Source organism: Melitaea cinxia, chromosome 27, assembly GCF_905220565.1.
Source record: "Melitaea cinxia chromosome 27, ilMelCinx1.1, whole genome shotgun sequence".
Taxonomy (NCBI): domain Eukaryota; kingdom Metazoa; phylum Arthropoda; class Insecta; order Lepidoptera; family Nymphalidae; genus Melitaea; species Melitaea cinxia.
In genome coordinates, this window is record NC_059420.1 from 8,501,771 (window position 1) to 8,523,148 (window position 21,378).

Below are 21,378 nucleotides of genomic sequence, written 5' to 3' on the forward strand. Positions count from 1 at the left end.
CAGATCCAGAACCGTTTCCAGAGAGAATCGTCGGTAGACAGTGGAAGAAAAAAATAAAGAAAAAATAACTAACTAATAACTGTGATATTAATACATAATTAAAATTTTATTTATTTTTACATATTTCTTTGTACATACATATTTGTAGATACATATAATTTAATAATTTAAAAATTATTAATAAAAGAAGTCTTTGGTTTATTTTGTATGTAAAAATATCTATTCAAATTACAATGAAGATAAGACGAAAATTTGTGTTTAAGGATATAGTTTTTATTCTTTATTTAGAGTTATTAACTCTGGTTTTAAGTTATTGTCAAATATTGATTACCATCATATTACATAATACGAAAAGTCGCCTATTCTCATAAAGGTTTTATCACATTCGACAAAATCAGCAACTTTTCAGACAAACGGAAAAACTGTATACCGTTCTAGTAATTATTTACGTGGTTACAAGGTTACAACTTTAATTTTATTTATTTATTTATGCATCACAAATTTAAATCTAACATTACAGTGAATCCAATGCGTTAGTTAGGTTGATCACATATTCTACTTCTATCTACAGATTTTTGTATACAAATAACATTAAATTTAACAATATATTTAAACAATTAATTCATAATGAGGATTTAACACTCTTTAAAGCAAGTCAAATCAAAAAGCGTTTACAATATCTAATTTGAAATGACGTATTAGACTAACTTATAATATTAAATCACTTGCAATTTTTATTTTTTAAATTAAAATAAAATAAATTAAAATTAAACAATAAATTTCAAAAATTTCCAAAAAAAAATCATTATTGCTGTCAAATTGTAACGTTTCGCAACAGTTGGTTATTAAGCTATAATACCACCACAATGGCAGTCATTGATGACCAGTAATTGATGATCGAAATAATAATAAATAATGACTAATAATGAATGATAGAAATTCGCTTTTGTTTGGTACAGCGATGACTATATTATAATAAACTAAATTATAGCCAATCGTTCTCCTTCTCTACTCGTCAACCCAGACTCCATTAGTCCCTTTTAAAGGAAGAAGTAGTGAAGCCTTCTTCAACCATCTTTGTTTGCACCCAATCATATACTTCGGGTACTTTGGCGTACACTCCTGGAAGGTCTGTGCCACAACCCAACCCATATACCACCATGCCGACCATAGAATACCGTACGCCAACTTTATCCTGTAAATATACACTTTGTTAAGTAATTATCATAGATATAGTAAAAAAAAGTAGATAATGCGCGGCCTTTGTTGTTAGTGAAGCCACAAAACTCGGCTCCTTCAAGTAAATACACGCGCTCACGCACACATATGCATCAAACTACGCTCATTTTCGTTAGTATGTCACGAGGCTTCATACAGTAACTTTGCTTATAAAATGCCGTCTTGTGTGATTAAATGGTGCAAAAACAATACCAAAGTAAACAAAAAATCTGAAGGAATATCGTTTCACACGTAAGTACATATAAAACTTTAAATTTATTGTTATTCCAAAATAATATTGAGGTTATTCGGAACTTGGAATTTCAATGTCACGAAATGACGTACCACGGGAGTGTTGCCAGTAGTTCTTTTTTTCAATACCCCAAAATGTGGGTAAGTAAATTGTACGCAATCAGAAAAATAATTAAGTAAAAAGTAGACATAGTTATTGTTTTTTTTTTTCTCGTGTTATTTTATGTTACATAAATTGAAAATAAAAAAATCAAAATATATTTATGAATTATTAACTCGTTTGTTTTATGTTTTAACTTTTTACAATTTTTGAGTAAACTAGGTACCCATATTTTACTATCAAATTTCATGGTTTTAGGTTTCCAACGAATATTTTAATAAGAGGTGAATGGGTAGCGGCTGTAAGACTGAGAAAATGACCACGATTATGCTGGCCATGCGCATAAAGTCAATTTAATACGATTAGTGATTGAAAAATATTTGAACATAAGACTACATCATATTAGTAAAATGCAAACAATGACGATGTGACTGACTGTGTGGCTACAGCACTAAAGAATTTAGCCACCCCCTCTCTTCCCGTGGGTGTCGTAAGAGGCGACTAAGGGATAACAAGGTTCCACAACCACCTTGGAACTTAAGAAGCCGACCGATGGCGGGATAACCATCCAACTGCTGGCTTTGAAATACACAGGCCGAAGACGGGCAGCAGCGTCTTCGGTGCGACAAAGCCAGTACTGCGGTCACCAACCCGCCTGCCCAGCGTGGTGACTATGGGCAAAACACATGAGTTCACGTTATTTTTGGCGTAAACTTGTGGAGGCCTATGTCCAGCAGTGGACTGTATAGGCTGTAATGATGATGATGATGAAACAATGACGATGACTCTGAGTTCTAAGCGACAAAAATTTAAAAATCTTATACAACATAAAGGATTCTAGGTTTAAGAAAAATAGTTAAAAAAAACCGACTGCAAACTGAAAAGAGATAAACAGAGGGGATAGGAAGTGTCCATTCATACGATTATCTTACGAATATATTTTTTTTATTATTCTACCGATTTTTTGTTTTATTTTAAGTAAATTTATTTAAAACTATAAACAGGTTTTTATTTTCACATACCCATTTTACCTATATTAAATTGTTTAATAAAAATTTTAGGGACTTTTTTTAAAAGGTGTCAACACTTCACTCACTCACACATCTTTAAAAAAGTGGCTTCAGTTTTCTGTTCTAGGTGCGTTATCTACCCTTTTTTACTTGATCTATGGTAATTATTGCAAAAACATCATGTTAGATATGTAGTTGTCAGGAACTATTTTCTTGATATTCAACGTGAATAAAATTATATATATGTACCTATATATGGGTGTATGTATTTATTTATATGTGTTATTATTATATGTGTGTCTTTATATATGTTTACTAGCGACCCGCCCCGGCTTCGCACGGGTGCAATGCTGATACTAAATATACTACAGAATGGGTTTTTTATACATCAATGACAGAATGTCTTTATTTATAGTGTGAAGCTAGCTTATGACATGGTTATTAAGATAATAACAACAACATTCAAATATGCGACGTTACATTACACGTTGTTACAGAACGCGTTGAAGAAATAAAGGTTCACTGCTCGTTCCCCGTAGGTGATAGTGTGATAATATGTAGCCTATATGTTGACCCGACTTCTTAATAATATTCGTGCCAAATTAGTACTTTTTAAGTTTATCCCGGACATACATACAGACAATCAGACAAAAATTCTAAAAACTATATTTTTGGCTTCGGTATCGATTGTTGATTACACCCCAAGTATTCTTTAAAAAAAATATTCAAGGTACAGTTTTGACTTTCCTACCATTTTATTATATGTATAGATGTCTCACTTTAAATTATATATCACAATTAGTACAGCTACACCGATACAATACAATCTCCTCTGCTCCTAAATTGCCTGGAAGAGATCGCTTTTCAACGATATGTTGATTTCAATGATACGTTGTCAAAATCGATTTGTAATAAAGTGTATAGTTATTTTACGGTTACAGCCATGGATTGTATGTACCTCTTGCGCTGGTGGTTGCAGGTTCGATCCCCGCACATGACAAACATTTGTATTGCCCATACAGGGGTTTGCCGTGGTCTAGGTGTTTGTGCAGACGTTCCTCGGAGAGCACGTTAAGCTATCGGTCCCGGTTGTTATCATGTACACCTGACAGCGATCGTTACTCATAGTAGGGAATATATCCGCCAACCCGCATTGGAGCAGCGTGGTTGATTAAGCTCTGATCCTTCTCCTACATGGGGAAAGAGGCCTATGCCCAGTAGTGGGATATTACAGGCCGAAGCGTATTAATCTTTGCCAATGCTCTTGTGGACGGGAGTGGCATTGTTTTGACCTATCTACAATCAAAATACTGATTTTATCGTACGAAGCCCTTTTTCATAGGTATACCACTGACCAACAAACGTAATTTGAATTTGAATATTTGAACTAAAACGTCTTTAAGCGCATGAGGATAAAATTTTTACGGATGAAAAGGCAACGTTTTGATGAAACGGCAACGTTTTTGTCGATGGCGCTGGCGCGGAAATCTAAAGCTTTAGATTTGTATAAATATAAACGAGACTTAAAAATTAGTTTGCCAAAGAAGTTTCATTTCTGACATGTGTACTTTGTACGAACGCACTTTTTTGTAAGGAGTCTCTACTTTTCACAGTGGGAAAAGGAGAGTAGTATAATGCTCCTTTAAGGTTTATTACATAAACATTGAGTATTACTTATTATTTCCTTCATTTTTTTTTCAATGCATTACACCTTTTTTATATTTTTTTTGTTTATTTTTTTTTATTTTTTTTCGTGTCCACTGTCTACCCCGCTATATGACACTCATGACCAGCGGTTGACTGGTAGAGATCTCTTCTAGGGATAAGTACACCTTGCCCACCTTTGTATTTTTTTTATCTTTTTAGTGCAAAGTATAATCAATATTTTATCGACATAAAAAAAAGTTTGAAAGTCATTTTTTTTTATTTAAACGCTTAAGGTAAGCTTAATTTGAAATTTCAAAGTGCTTTTGCATAAAAAACATCCAATCTAATTCCATATCCGTTAGGTGCAAGGTGCCAGCTTAGGGACATTAAGATAGATCATTGTGGGTATTAGGATCAAGTATTCGTAAAAATATAATAAATAAGTAAAAAGTAAGACGTGACCCAAGACTTACGGGGACAGGACAAACTAGGGAGGAACCTCCGTCCCCAAGACACGTGTCCACATCCGGTTCTCCTCCGGCGCAAGTGAGGGTCTTGTGCAAGTTGTAAGTGCGACCTAGCTTGCTGTTTCGGTATTTGTTCTGACACTTGTTACCATCCACAAGGGGCAGTGGCACCTGAAAAGTATATTAAATTATTTTCAACTCTCTTTACACCAATAAGCTGGTTTACAAGTGTAGTGTTCGCCTGGCGGTTAGCAGACACCGGTATCTGCTCCGAATCCTATGAGCCTTCAACAGCAGGACCTAGCTACAAAAACAGGCCATCGCCAGATGCTCTGGCTACATTATTAAACATACAAACAAACTATTTGAGAACACTATTTATATTTGGTTGTGCCCTATCTCAAAAAAATATTTAGTCTATGATACAATAAAGTAGTTCATATTAAGAGCTTTTTTAACCGAATTCAGAAAAAGTGGAGGTCACTCAATTCGAGCGTATATATATATATATATATATATATATATATATATATATATATATATATATATATATATATATATATATATATATATTATGTATGTTCAGGGATAACTTCGATGTTGAGAATTCTTTTTTGTTGAAAAGGAGATATCCCTAGTTTGGTACCATGATAAGGAAACCAGGATCTGATGGTGGGATTCCAGAGAAATTGAGGGAAACTCGAAAATCCGCATAACTTTTTACTGGGTATACCGATTTTAATAAATTTTAATTTAATCGAAAGCTGATGTTTATCATGTGGTCACATATGAATTTAATCGAGATCTAATGACAACTTTTGGAGTAATCTTTGATAATGCGTATTTACTTGACAAATTTTTCGTCTACCTACGTAGTATTACATGTCGATATATTGAAGTCGGTTTTTTTTCATTTGCCAGCAAACACAATTATTATTCAACAAGAATTTTGTTTTATAAATTAACTAGCGGTACCCTGCGCGCGTTGCTACGCTTTTTTTTTGGTCGTACCAACTCAAAAACCTTTGTGGGCTCAAGCACAACATTTTGCTGAAGATCATGTCATGATCAAATGCATAGTTTACGATTCTATAAAGGATCATACAGACAAACATTCATTTTTATATACATAAAGAAATAAAACAATAGATAATTAAGGTGACCATGATTCAAATTTTTATTGTATTAAAACGAGTAAGGGTTGGCAATTGTGGTGGGTAAGAGTAGTTTGGCAATGGGTCTATTTCATTACTCACTTCGGAATTGTGAGCGATTAGGCTGCAATCGGTTCGATTAAGGCCGTATATATCTATTTTTAACATAAAGCGATCAAAAATAATTCAACGGTGTTCACATCACATGATCGAGCTGGCCACTTAACAGCTAAATTTCGTCACATTATGCGATCGGAAAATTTTGTTTGCAGTAAGTTCAACGTTACGATGGTTGTGTGATCGTCTTGTTGAAGTCACGTGTTGGTGATATCCATATCATCAATAATGGAAGAAAATTGAGTTGTTTACATCTCTCGACAGCATAATCCATTGACCTTAACCATATTTCCAGCAAAATTTTCGAAAAATTAAAACTTTTCAATCACGCCTCTTAACCACATAGCGCACCATACAGTGACACGTTCGCCATGTAAAGGCTTTTCAACAATCTGTCTTACCAGAAGCTCAAATGTAACAATTTGCTTAACCCAAACACTCAAAATTATATACGCTATAAGCACAGTACATCGCCAGGTTTGAATAACCCGTTGGCACAGCTCGTAGTGGCCCTGCTTTCTGCACAGATAACTTTTTTAACAGAGCTTAACTTTTTTAAATCGACTTATATCACTCAGGAGGCACAGAATTGTATATTTATATTTTATTTATTTATTTATGTATATGTAAAGGTTTTCATTGGTATTTATAATTATTATATTTTTGTAATAATTTATATTTACATATATACCACCTGTCCAACTGCAACAATATTTATGTGCAAGTAAGTTCCATAGTAATTTCCTTGTTTTTATTTTTAATATCAGCTTGTCTGAAGGAGATTCCTTTTAGGTTATACAATTTGTTACTATTATGGCCTGTCTCGTTAATTTCGTTCTTTTCTTTAATGCTCTATAAATTATATTAATACTAGCTGACCCCGCAAATGTTGTTTTGCCATACACGCTATAAACCCCCTTAATCTTTCCTACCTTTATAACTAAGGTGTGTGAAAAATAGATGTTGGCCAATTCTCAGACCTACCCGATATGCACACAAAATTTCATAAAAATCGGTCCAGCCACTTCGGAGGAGTATGATAACTAACATTGAAACAAGAGAATTTATATATAAGATTACCTTTTTAAGTATTTCAGCGTATTTGTGGGTAGCCGTCTTAAAATCTTCACCCCACCCCATGCTGTAGCACTGTGTGCCAGGTGGCGGCAGGCTCCTATCCAGGCACGCTATTCCGATGTGTGGGCTGTTGTTAAGATCGAAGGGTTTCTCCAAGATAACCAGCGCGAAGTCATAGTGTGCGCGTACTGTATAAAAATTATATTTATTTAGAAAAAAGGCTTAGCAAGATATACTGACATAGACTGAGGACAAAAAAATAAACTCAGCTGGGTTTCGTGTAGTGGGGATGTCGTTATACCGACGTCATAAGCTTAAGATAGCAAACATATGATTTATACGTATATGTCGATAAACAAGCGTATAGCCCGCCCGATGGTAAGCGAATACTATAGCCTATAGATGCCTGCAACGCCAGAAGCATGGCACAAGCGTTGTTGACCCTACTCCGACGAAGTTCTCAACTTAACCTTGTTTTCCATACCACGTTGGTAATCAGCAACTTTACGTTCCATCTGTTTCTAAGCAGTTAACTGTACGCTTGGAATACATGGAGTATTACCAGCGCATTTCAAATCCTAACTCTAACATAGTGAACCTCCAGGAGTTCTGATTACATTACTCTCCACGAGATTACTCAACTATTTAAATTCAATTAATTGGTTGTGATATTCAATACAGAAGTACTGCCCCAGTCTGGATGTTATAAATCTTTCTTCATGTACCCGACAATTTAACGACTTATCATACTAAACTACACCAGTACTACTAAAGTTTACTTCAAGATTTTTCTATAACTATAAATATTTGGATATATAGGATTGTGCCTGTTGCGCTGGAGGTTGCGGGTTCGATCCCCGCACATGACAAACCTTTGTATTGGGCATACAGGTGTTTGCCGTGGTCTGGGTATTTGTGCAGTCTTTGCAGGTCTCCCTACCGTGCCTCGGAGAGCACGTTAAGCCGTCGGTCCCGGTTGTTATCATGCACACCTGATAGCGATAGTTACTCATAGTAGGGGATATATCCACCAACCGCATTGGAGCAGCGTGGTGGATTAAGCTCTGATCCTTCTCCTGCATGGGGAAAGAGGCCTATGCCCAGTAGTGGGATATTACAGGCTGAAGCGAAATATTTTTTTAAGTATTAAAAAAAATTGATACATCTGATATATTCTTCGTGTATGATTATCTTTTTCACGTTTCTCTCTTGATGTGGGTAAGCCTCCTCAATTGTTTTCGTGTCCCACTCGCCAGCCCGAACCTTCAACTGAAATGTAAGAAATTAGCAATGACTAAGTATATTAGCTTTTTGTTATATATTTATTTAAATGATCGCTAGCAGAGTATGCAATGAAATTCCGTACTAATTTATTTTTGTATTACCCACACATTAGGGAATTCTAAACATTTTTTAATATAATATCAAACATCGACCATTCCAGCGGGGATTGAACCTGCACCTCCAACTGACCGTGTCGGTGCTCTAGCCAATTAAGATATTGAACGATGTACCCGCTAGATCAAAATTTTTGATATGATGATTTTATATTCGGTTCTAAGTAGATTTTTGATATGATATTTAAAAAAAGGTTAACAATGTAAATCATCCAATAATATACGTACATTCGTATTATGAGTAATTACGGCTTTAATTATAAGCAACGCTGCATTTACAAATGCAACGACTAACAAAAACTTGAAAATAAAAGCCAGCAAAAACAACAAAGAGAATTCAAATAACTGACTTATAGTATATATAATGTATGACTTATAATATAGATGACAAACTTGACAAACATTGTAGAAAAAAAGAATTTTAAGTTGTTTTAATAAGACAGTACAGGTTTATACTATTTTATTTATAACCGACTTCAAAAAAGGAGGAGGTTACTCAATTCGACTGTATACATATATTTATTTTATGTACGTTGGGATAACTCCATCGTTTATGAACCGATTTTGATAATTCTTTTTTTGTTGGAAAGAAGATATCCCTAGTTTGGTACCATGATAAGGTGCCAAAGAAATCAAGGGAAACTTTCGAAAACCCGCATAACTTTAACTTGGTGTACCGATTTTAATGATTTTCAATTTAATCGAAAGCCGATGTTTATCATGTGGGTACATTTAAATTTCATCGAGATGATCGATCGATCTGATTACAACTTTTGGAGTAATCTTTGATAATGCGTATTTACTTGACTATTTTTTCGTCTACCTACGTTGTATTACTTGTCGATATAATTGAAGTCGGTTTTTCTTCGTTTGCCTGCAAACACAATTATTTCATTCAATTTCTCTGTGTGTGTGAGTGTGTGAGATTCAAATAGTTTCAGTGGAATGTGATGAGATTTAATAATACAATTGGAAGCTTAAAAGTACACGGCTAAGCGAAATACACAGGAAAATTAAATAAATAAATGCCTAATACTCTATGTTTAACATAAGTCTTTTATACGACTAGGTCCGATCCTACCTATGACCCTGCCCAGGAACTCTGACCACCTGACTCACCACAGCAGCTCAATGCTACTTGAGAACAATATTATTTGCCGTGGTCTTCTGTAAGGTTAAGGTACTTCCCCGAATGGGTTGCTCGTGAATTTGTAGCAGAATATACTCTGCTGTACCTTAGTACCTCAGTATAACATAATATAATAACGCAACATACTAATTGAAGGTCAAAATTAATTAGCATTAAAAGCATATTTACATTCGAAGCTGAGATTTCATCGATTTTGTGAGCTACCGTCAAAACCACTGAAGCATCTATAAGTGTCCCCCCTCCGATGTACGCGTCGTGAAATTTAGCATCAGGTACATTTTTCCTGTAAAAAATTAAATAAATTAGTTCAGTAATTCTAACAAAATAATAAAAAATTTTGTTATGAAAATCGATTCAGCCTGTAACACTGTTGGGCATAGCCTCTTTCTACATGTAGGAGAAGGATCAAGCTTAATCCATCACGCTACTTCACTGTGGGTTATCTTACTTATAAGTAACGATCGCTATCAGGCGTATATGGTAACAATCGAGCTGGCAGCTCGCAGGAAAATTTGGATAAATGTCATCATTGCGTTTAGTTTAGGCGCGTATTTAGCATACGTATCACAAGAAGGCGGCTTTTATGTATTAATTATTATTACATAATAATATATATGACATTTAATATGGCTGTTACTTCATTTTCAATGTTTTTAATTTATTTGTCGAACAATTTGTCTTTGGTAAGATACTATCAATTAACACGCTCCTCTACAACTTATAACTGAGTGCAATAATATAAATATGTGAACATCAACTGCTCTGTGAAAGGTGAAAATAAAACTGCAGAGAAAATAGTTTACTGTCTACCGCTTACATACGAGTATAAAAATGTACTATAATATAATCTGGTGGATATGATAAGTGAAACTAGTGACGTCTGTGAAATGCGTGTAGTGGAAGGTTATCAAAAGGGTTATAATGTGTAATAATGTTACGTGTGTAAGAATCTCACTTTATCTTGCCCAGGAGCTTAGCATATTTCGCAGATTTCCAAGAGATGAAAACTTTAGCTAAACTTACTTCATCAAAGCGACACTCCAAGGAAATTCTCCGAAATCCGCATAGCCATTATCGCTCGCCAATTCTCTCAAAACATTGGCACCGGGGTTGCTGTAACCGCATCCAACGTTTTGTATATTTAAAGGAGGTGACGGATTAGTAAGATTGATTTGACTCTCCGGACAGCAAGTTTGAAGATATGTGCAACCACCTTCTATTAATTCTCTGAAAAAGAAATATTACACTCACAGATTTTTATTTTAATGTTGTATGGATATTAATTCCTTCATTTTTGGGTATATAGTGGGACATGAATTGTATACTAGTGTGATATGAGTAACCACTGACCACCTTCTAATTCTCTGGAAAACAAAGGTTATATTTTCCACTGATTAGGTTAATCTGTCGTTGTATGGTAATTTATTACTTGTTTATGTGTTAAATCACAAGGTATAACAGTTCGCAAGACAGGTCAAACGTGTATTCGCTTAATATATACTTAATCAAGATCTAAAAGCAAATTGTTTAACTCTACCTTTGTCGTAAATAAAAATAATAATAATAAATACATTGTACACCACAAAGAAACATTACAAAAAAAGTGATACATACAAAGAAAGATGTACAAAGGTCTTATCGCTAAAAGCGATTTCTTCCAGACAACCTTTGGGCATAGGACAGGGCGTAGAAAAAAAGAAGCGGTAGGAAAGTGTACAATGTGTTTATAAAGAAAAATGTCTCACTGTCTATAATAAAATAACAAGTCACCTTATTAACTCTACATCGATGCAAAAAATAAAATTATTAATACAAAACATTAATATTTTAGAAACAAAATCATTGTTTTACAAAATGCGACAGTCGTATTGTGTAAGTTTAAAAAAAATTAGTAAAAATATACCAACCGGTCTGGTCATATCCCATGGTTTTTTATTTACAATAACAAAAAAAAACATATTTCAAGTTACGACAGTACTTTTCAAACTGAACACAAGTCCGGTCGGTATTAACTTCGCTATGACACTGGTGACGGGAAGGTCGAATTACGTCTGAATAAAAAACTGTATTTCATGCCATCTCTTGACGACAAGATTTAATAATGTAGGTATTTCGATTCCGTTGTTACATGTTTTATGGCATGTTCCTTTTCGGTGTGTGATGTAGAGCACAAGTAGAGAACGTTTTGAAAGTACACGCTAGTGTCTAACCCCATTTGGTAAATGTTGGAAACACATTAAAATTGGGAAAGGGTTATGCATCTTTATGACCCGAGCTCCCATTCAATTGTTTTATTTTTTCTTAAACAGAAATTTTAATAAGGTGTGGAATTGTAAAAGGTTGATGCAATAGACTTACCTATATTCGAATTGAGTGCTGCGATCCAAAGCAGGCGCCGCCAGTTTACATAGAGATTTCTTGACACATCTAGCTTCTTCTCCGCTTTCGTGATCACACTTCCTTACTGAAAAATTAAACCCAAGAGATCATTCATCATACACGAACGAGGGGGGATTTGGAATTTACTAGGTTGGCCCACGTGGGTCCATTTTAGGATGACACTATGCGTGGATGTAATTGGTTATTTTTAATGCAAATTACAAAAAAAATTCAAAAAGTCCACACTGAAGATTTTTTACGGAATTGAAAATTACCTATAATCAATACTATTTTACTGAAAACCACGAGTAGATGGCACTGTTCCATTGTCTCAATCGCGCTATAACTTGCGCGAATTGTTTACATAAAAGCCTTGATGATTTTATATGTGTAACATTCGATAGGAATATTGAGGTGTGTCCTATTGTTGTATCCATTCTCTGGATCAACGTAGGTCATTTCAATCGTTAGGCAGTGTAGTTAAATTTAAACCGTACATAGTCTTTCATTGTGCTATTAAAATATTCCTCTAAAAAAACTCAAGTAAACATGGCGACCACTTTTACACCTGATAAGCTACAACAGTTGATTACTACAATAACCACTTCAGGAGATGGACCTTTTGCATCTTGTACGTCCTTCTATGATGGTTCTAGAGTATCCGACGTGGTAGAAACATTTTTATCGACCATTAGTTTTTATAAAAAGATGAAAAATATAAGCGATGAAAACGCACTTAGAGGATTACCTTTGTTTTTTAAAAAAAGTGCTAAGCTTTGGTGGCAGGGAATTAAAGACTCTATACAGACTTGGAATGATTTTGAAAATCGTTTTCGCGAAGCTTTCGTTACCAAGAAGCCCGCTTACGTTATTTACCAAGAAATCATGTCAGAAAAGCAATCATCCCACATTCTAACAGAAAACTTTATTGCTAGCAAGCGTTTCCTTTTTGCGCAACTGCCTGAGCCCAAACCAAGCGAAACACAACAAATTGATATGCTGTTCGGATTATTGAACATTAGAATCAGAGAAAGGATCTCACGAGATTCCATTTTGACTTTTGATGATCTGCTTAAAATGTCTCGTGAGGTGGAGAAATCGCTGTCAGAAATGAAAAGTTCGGTATCTTGCTTTGATTCGAAACAGACAACAACCCAAGTACTGGAGAAGAAATTAAAAAAAAGGAAAGGGAGATGCAAATACTGCAGGCTTCCTGGGCATACTGTAGAACAATGCCGCAAAAGAATTAAAAATGAACAAGAGATTTGTTCTGACTTACATGTAGCGGAAAGTAAAAACGTGGAACCTCTGAAACCGAACTTACCTACAGCGCTACCTAAATTCACATGCTATGGATGCAAAGCTCCCGGTGTTTTCCGTAGTAATTGTATGAATTGTAAGAAAACAAAAATACGGCCAACATCTTCAAAGGATGTTGAATTTTATGCATTGAATATCAAGGTAGACGCACGCGCCAGACCGATTGTTTTTATCAACATAGCAGATACCCAAGGCGTAGCTTATATCGATACTTGCGCTAAATCTAGTATCGCCTCTTACAGTTTATACAATCTTCTCAAAGAAAAGGGGTACAAATTTCAAGAGGAAAACGCATTGATAACTCTCGCCGATGGACATAAAAAGAGGCAACTCGTTTTAACAACCGAGGTACCGGTGACACTTTGTGATCGTACGATTACGACTAAATTCTTGGTTTTGCCAGAAGCCCGCAATAATTGTACACTTCTAGGCATCGGGTTCATTCAAGATGCTGGTATGGTATTGAATTTGCCACAGTTGACATGGAATTTCATAGACGACGCCAATAATATTTATGAACTACATAACGAAGATTATGCTGCATTTGTTAATAATGATGCTGTTGCTCTATCTTCAGTGACACATGCTAAAACATATTCTAATCTCACTCAAGAACAAACTGTGGTAAGTAAACACGCTCCTTGTCGTCCGTACGGGCCGCTCATTCCAATAGACTTACGACCCACACCTCCTAAACGAGCAAGGACTAAGTACTATGACAGTTATTTAACCGTAATGGATACATTGTATCGCGATGCTAAGCAAGCGATTGCAGAAGCTGATGTTCAGTTGTCACCACGTTCAACTGCGTTGTTTCCATCTACAGAAAAAGTGTCCATCTAGTTCAGAGTTTAAATGATTACCGAATTACTATTTTTAACCAGATAATAAATCACTGCAGCCGTGTTCGTGACTAATGGAAAGTTTATAACTCAGGAGGGAAATGACAGCGAGACTGGCAATCATAGTCCCACATCATTTTTGGAAAGGGAGCCAATAAAATTATTGAAAAGGGAACTACGTTTATCCTAAAAGCAGAAACAATTTTGAGCCCTATAGGTTAAACCATCGTATGTAAGAAATTAGTATTGAGATTATTTGTAGGATCCGATGACCTCAATGTCTAGTCTTCCATGTGTGTATATAAATAATATATATTTAAGAAATATTATTGAACGTTCGAATTATCTAATTTTATTATTACTTAATTAAAAATTATTATTTTCAAATAATTTGATGTCTCTCTGTATTAAACTCAGTTTTAAATGCCATTTTTTGATTAATTGTTAATATTATATTTTCTATGTACACGTCGTACCTATTGTATTGTATATGATCTTATGATATAAGATATATTAAGATTTATTATTAGAACTTATACCATCTAATTTGGTTATTACTTAATTCACTATTATTATATTTTAATAAATTTATATTTTTTAAGTTTTATTTTGTAATTAATTTTTAATTTTATCTTTTTTTATGTCTTTTGATATACGAGTATCTGATAATCAATCATAAATTTTAATCATAATTATTAAATAGTATTATTGTTTTAATTGATAAATAAATTACGTAACATGAATTTGACCATCATTTGACCCCTAATATACTACTATCCTACTATATAGTATAATTAATAATACATATTCTTTATTGTAAGCAGTGGTGTACAGACAAAAACAGACGTTAATAAAAATACAATTTTGCATGTACAGTAAATCCAGATTCAAAAACATAGACACAACTTCAGCTTAGGTTTAGGGTTCTGTTTGATTGTTACTCTGGCGGTCGCTAATCAACTGCCACTAGACCGGTTTGTTACATATATTTGTTTGGCTGGTAATTTATATTTTTTATACTAATAAAAATAATCATTTCTAAGATGAAAGTTACATTTACCATGCCATACTAAATCTTCTATATAAATTAAAATGAATGTTGCTAGAAGCGCATAACTCGAGAATGGCTCGACCAATTTGGCAATTTTTTTATGTTCCTTAATGCCCACGGAAGGTTTTAATACAATACAAATAATAAAGCAAAAATATGTTTACTATGAACTTTTGACAATAACTGAAAATAACAGATAGCTTGCATTAGCTTGCATAGCTTGCAATAGAAAACAACAGACGACAACAGGGACAAACGTAACGTGTGTCAGGATGTACTCATAGTTATAGATAATAAACGGTAATGTAAAATCATTGAAAGCATTTTATTTTTATTTTTTTATTCTTTTTTTTATACCACACAAAGAGTAATTTAATACAGAATCGTCAAGTAAAAAGAAAACAGTAAGGCTGCCTTATTGCTCGAAAGGGGTTTTTTCTCCAGACAACCTCAGTGTTAGAATTAAGAAGAAGAAGGAAATAGGTGGCGTATAAACGTACGTCATACAGAATGAAGCTGTTCTTGATAAAATTATTTTGGTATTATTATTAAAAGTATTTCAGTGTAATCGATTGTTAAATCCATCTTCTGGATTATAACAATTTCTAGGCTGTAGGTAACATTGGCCTTAGTCCGTCTATTGTAGATGATTTAGACAGTGTCAGACAGACACTGTGTCGCCTAGGACACTCTTTAGCAAAACGCGGAGTTGCCTAAGCTCTGCGCCATCCTTTCGACCTCACTGGCTAGGCCCACAGGAACGACGAGTCGTTACCTGTGGAGCCAGTTCGGCTGCAGGAGTCTTAAGTATACTTAAGAAAATTATATTATTAAACTTAGGACGTACTTTTTAAGATATACCAAAAAAATCTTGTTATATGAGTAATCCCTTGCTTATTAACCCATCGTCGACCTTAGCCCTTTACAATATATTATTTAAATAAAAACTTTTTCAGTAAAACTAATTTAAACATACGAATTTTAATCTATACTCATTTTATAAAGCTAAAGAGTTTATATGTTTCTTTGTTTGAACGCGCTAATCTCAGGAACTACTGGTCCGATTTGAAAAATTCTTTCAGTGTTAGATAGCTCACTTATCGTGAAAGACTATAGGTTATATATCATCACGCTAAGTCCAATAGGAGCGGAGCACCAATAACGAATGTTTATAAAACTGGGTTTTTTTTTTCCTTTTAAGAACTTCCGCTGCGTAAACAGTTTATTTGCGGGTTAAAGTTATCGTTTTTTTTTTTTATAAAAAAGCAATATGTAGAATAGTCTTGGTCAGTGGACTCGCGTCGACTTTAAGAAATTTGAAATTTTAAGACTAGTTATTAAGGCTTCTAGATTCTAAGTTGCGGTGAAGTACCGATGCATGTTAAAAAATAATAATAATAATATATGGACTAACAAGAGCACAGGCATAATAAGCCTGTGGATATATCACATAATTAAAAAAAAAGTTATCGTTAGCCTAAAGTAACGATTCCACGCGGACAAAGTCACGGACAGAAGCTAGTATAAAATACAAAGGCAATTTGTCACAACCCAATACTTACAAGTAGTATTATTTTGCTTTTATTAACGATGGAGGTGAAGTACTCTCTCAGTACGGTCGCTCAAAATTTCTAGTCTAATACTTCATGTTAATGAATTCATAAATGAATGCAAATACATTGTACGTTACCTAAATAATCTAGGTTTCAACCCCGGTAGGCGCCACGTAGGCGCAACGGTCTCAGCACTGGTTTGTGGCTGTTTCGCTAGCGGTTGCGGGTTCGATGACAAAATTTTGTATTGGTCTAGGTATTTGTACAGTCTTTATGGGTCTTTCGCCCCCCCTTCCCGTCGGTCCCGGTTGTTATCATGTAGACCTGATGGCGATCGTTGCTCATAGTAGAGAATACATCCGCCAGCCCGCATTAGAGCAGCGTGATGGATTAAGTTCTGATCCTTTTCCTACATTCAGAAAGAGGTATATGTCCAGAAGTGGGTTATTACAGGCTGAAGCGAGCAAACGAGCGACAACCGTAAGTTTACCCGGGTAAACGAGGGTATCAAAATCAAAATCAAAAATAACTGAATACAAAAAGGCTTCAAATGAACCTTCAACTCGTCACAAATTAAAATTTTAATTACCATTAAAAATAAAGCTACCACCAATTCGGAATGTAGATTCTGCAGAGAAGAATCGGTGAAACTCCGCAGTTACTCTTTTGAAGAGCTTTGACTGTATTTTAATACAAAATTGGTAATACCTTACATGAAATATATCATGCAGATTGTTCTAAATACCAATCAACATGGCCCTAGGCGTACCCAGAATTTTCAAAAGATGGGACCAAACAATTGATGGGGCCAACCCGCATTGGAGCAGCGTGGTGGATTAATCTCTGATCCTTCTCCTACATGGGGAAAGAGGTCTATGCCCAGTAGTGGGATATTACAGGCTGAAGCGTGACCAAACAATAAATGTATAGCTCTACCACTAGTGGAAAATTAAAAATAATTTTTATTTTAAATTTACTTTCACTACCTACACAACTTCAAAAAAATCTTGCGGAGATTTTGACTAAATCAACCTTAAATTTATTTACATTAACCTCAAGTTTCCTTATTAAAATCTAAAACCTCAATTATTAGTAGTCTCCGAGTCAGTACGCCCATGCACAGGGCCGTCATCATTTTCTCTGTCTTCTAAATTAAGAAAGTTATATTTGTCAAGACTCACATTTTTCGATTGAAGGATTTATATTTGGGTCGGAATTTAGAAGTAGTTTTTCGAGCTCTTTGACGATATCATCATAGTCGGCGGGTTGTTTAGCTGAAGCAGCACCGAGCAGCAAAAGACAAATGGATATGAGCACCGGTTGCGTCCTGTAACATTATATATATATGATTTATTATGTTCTTTGTTACCCTTAGAGCTTAATACAATAACCCATGTACAATTTTTGGTAGGCAACGGTGAGCAAATATAAAAGATCTTTCCCAGTACACCTATTAACTTATATAAATAAAGCAGGCTAAAACCTGACTTGATCAAAATAAAAATAAAAAATAACCTTATTACTAAAAAAATAACTTTTTTACTTAAAAAAATAACTTTTTTTACTACCCGTTGGTGCAGTTTGTAGTGAATCTGCTTTCTGCTCCGAGGGTTGTGGGTTCGATTCCCACCCCGAGTCTGGGTGTAATATAAATATTTATTTATGTATTTATATCTGTATTATTTATAGGTATATTTATCGAAAAAAAATGTAGCTATACCAGTAGGTTGTTACCTATAACACAAGGATTAAGTTGCTTACTTTAGGGACAGACGACCGTGTGTGTATTGTGTAGATATTTATTTATTATTATATATATCTTTTTTTTTAACTTTATTCAAATAGGCTTCCTCTTTTTAAAAATAAACTATATAAATAATATACAGAGACTTGAAATTAATAATTATGTTTGCTCACGAAAAAAACCGACTTCAATTACATCGAAAAGTAATACAACGTAAGTAAACGACAAAATATTCAATTAGTCATTAATTCTCGGTCAAGTTTAAAAGGAACAAGACAAGTATCAGCTTTCGATAAAAACGAATATCATCAAAATCGGTATATCCTGAAACAAAAAACAAAAAAACTGAACTGAAAAGTTGTGCGTCATAATACAACTTAGGTTGATGATAAAGTAGTCAAATATAAACGCATTATTAGATATAACTCAAAAAGTACTGGTTCGATCCCAATTCAAATTAAGTGGTACCACATGGCACGTAAAACTTTTCGATTTAAAAAAATATATAATCGAATTTAGAACCTCCTTCTTTATTGAAAGTCAGTTAAAAAGTTAACAAACACAATAAGTCGGGGAAAAAGTCTTTTCGTATTTTCTTGTTGTTGTGACGCCGCGTTGGCGCATTGGTTACAGCCATGGATTGTATCTGTTGCGTTGGCGGTTGCGGGTTCCATCCCCGCACATGACAAACATTTGTATTGGCCATACAGGTGTTTGCCGTGGTCTGGGTGCTTGTGCAGTCCTTGTGGGTCTCGGCCTCGGAGAGCACGTTAAGCCGTGGGTCTCGGTTGTTATCATGTACACCTGATAGCAATCGTTACTCATAGTAGGGAATCCGCCAACCCGCAACCCGAAGTGAAGCGAAGCTTATTAGAAAAAAAAAAACGACAGTCATTTATTTTCTTTAAAATATTTTATTGCCATAAAATTAATTGACCATTAAATTTTTGTTCGTAAATCGTTTGGATCAATTTCAAATGAGGGTCTTGCGTCACCAAAACCTGCTTAGTCAGGTTGATTGTTCGCTAGTAAAAAAAATCATCACGACTTATAGAACGGTGCGTCAAATAAGAACGTTGTTGTCGAATAACGAAACGTAACATGAGTCAAATCTTTCTGTTGATATTATAAATCTTTACATTATGTTTCGTTTAAAACGTTAGACTTAAAAATTCAGGTACAAGTGATACAATGTAGGTAGTAGAAAGAACAGTCGATTAAATATTAATTATTTGGATAAAATAAAAACGAATCGTCAGATCTCAAGTAAATTTAAATGGAGCAACACAACAAGTACCAGATTTCGATTAAAAATATAATCATCAAAATCGGTACATCCAGTAAAAAGTTTAGAAGTAACAAACATAAAAAATTACGCTCAAAGTAAGAACCTGCTTTTTTGTATTAAAATTCTTTAAGTATTGAATAGCCAATTTATCAAGGAAGACTATGGGCTATATAACGTCATGGTATAAGTAAGCGAAACATCAGTTAAAAGTAAAGCCGGCTGGTAGTATTGACGTACAGAATTTTTTTAAATGACTTCGTGCGGGGAGCCGCGGGTAAGAGCTAGTCTATCAAAAGATTTATAAAGTTTGTTTTTAAAAAGTTATTATTTATTTATATTAATATAAGATGAAAATTTAAAACCAACAATCTTAAAAAAAATTGACCTCGTAATAACCTTTTTACATAAAATATTTGACGATTATCAACTTAGTCAAAAGAGTTGTCAAAAAATAAATCTATACTAATGAAAGGTTGAAAAGTTTGTTTGTTTCGTCTACGACTGATTCGAATTGAAAAGTTTGTGTTAGATAGCCCACTTAATAAAGAAGGCTATAGGCTATTTTCACCTCAAATTAATACCTGTGAAACCGCACAGTTAGTAGTGTCATAAAACTCAATTGCTATTAAATTTGTGTGAAAAACGGTTAATCGATAGACGAAAATTGAAGCAGAGGTTGGTTTAGTTTTTATAACACAATACTATCAAAAAAAAAAAATTGTGACACGAGATTTAAACATATTAGATTAAAAGATACTAATGAAATGTTGGACGGCTCGTTTCACTAGTCATTACATTTAGAACGACCTTGGAATAAAGAAATCTATAATTATATTAATACGTGAAGCAAAAAGTTTGTACCCCTTTTTACGAAAATTGCGCGGACGGGAGAGTATGAAATTTCGCACACTTATAGTTTATATAGAGGAGTGCAGAATGCTAATATTTTTTTTTAATTATGCATAAAAATACATTACACACACTACCATGTATTTGATACACACACGCGTATATATATACTCTTTTGTTTATTGATATTATACGCATATATACTCTTTTGTTTATTGTTAAGGTCTGTAGTTAAATTATGGTCAAATTTCGACCACTGGGAGACCATCAGTAATTAAAATGCAAAAATATCAAACGTTAATAGATTATTGTTAAGCTTTGTCGTTCTGTCCCTCTTTTCTCAAACAAAAGCTGACAAGAATAGCGTTTGATCACTAAATAATAAGCGATAATTTGCTGTGAAATTGTTTATTAATAATATAAACTCACCACATTGTGGGTATTATTAATAATAAAATCTTGCATGAAGTTGACGTTCACAGCGCAAAATCGAATGGCGACTGGTCGATCAGGAAAATATGTTCGCATTTAAAATGATACTAGTGATGCCTATCGCGGTAATTATATCGATATTTTTAATTAATTATTTCAAATTTGCAATTTTAATTAAGTGACAATTATAATTATTTGACAATATTTATATTCATATACTAGCTGTACCTCCGACTTCGTCTGCGTGGATTAAAAAAAAGTTATTCTTCAGTTTGCAAAGTTATATAATAAAAGTAGCCTAAGTTACTCCTTATTATATTATATTTATAGC

At 34.1% G+C, this 21,378-nt stretch overlaps 1 protein-coding gene across 1 annotated transcript; it reads right to left on the reverse strand.

Annotated features, from left to right (window-relative positions):
• Positions 1-134: 134 nt before the first annotated feature.
• On the reverse strand, positions 135-21,118 carry LOC123667069 (phenoloxidase-activating factor 2-like). The gene is made up of 9 exons (XM_045601064.1): positions 21,045-21,118; positions 17,916-18,061; positions 11,948-12,053; positions 10,613-10,816; positions 9,758-9,872; positions 8,206-8,311; positions 7,046-7,230; positions 4,701-4,865; positions 135-1,195 (listed from the first exon to the last, which is right to left on the reverse strand). Exons 1-9 carry the CDS (start codon positions 21,047-21,049, stop codon positions 1,031-1,033), a joined length of 1,197 nt encoding a protein of 398 aa, XP_045457020.1. The 5' UTR covers positions 21,050-21,118; the 3' UTR covers positions 135-1,030.
• Positions 21,119-21,378: the final 260 nt, after the last annotated feature.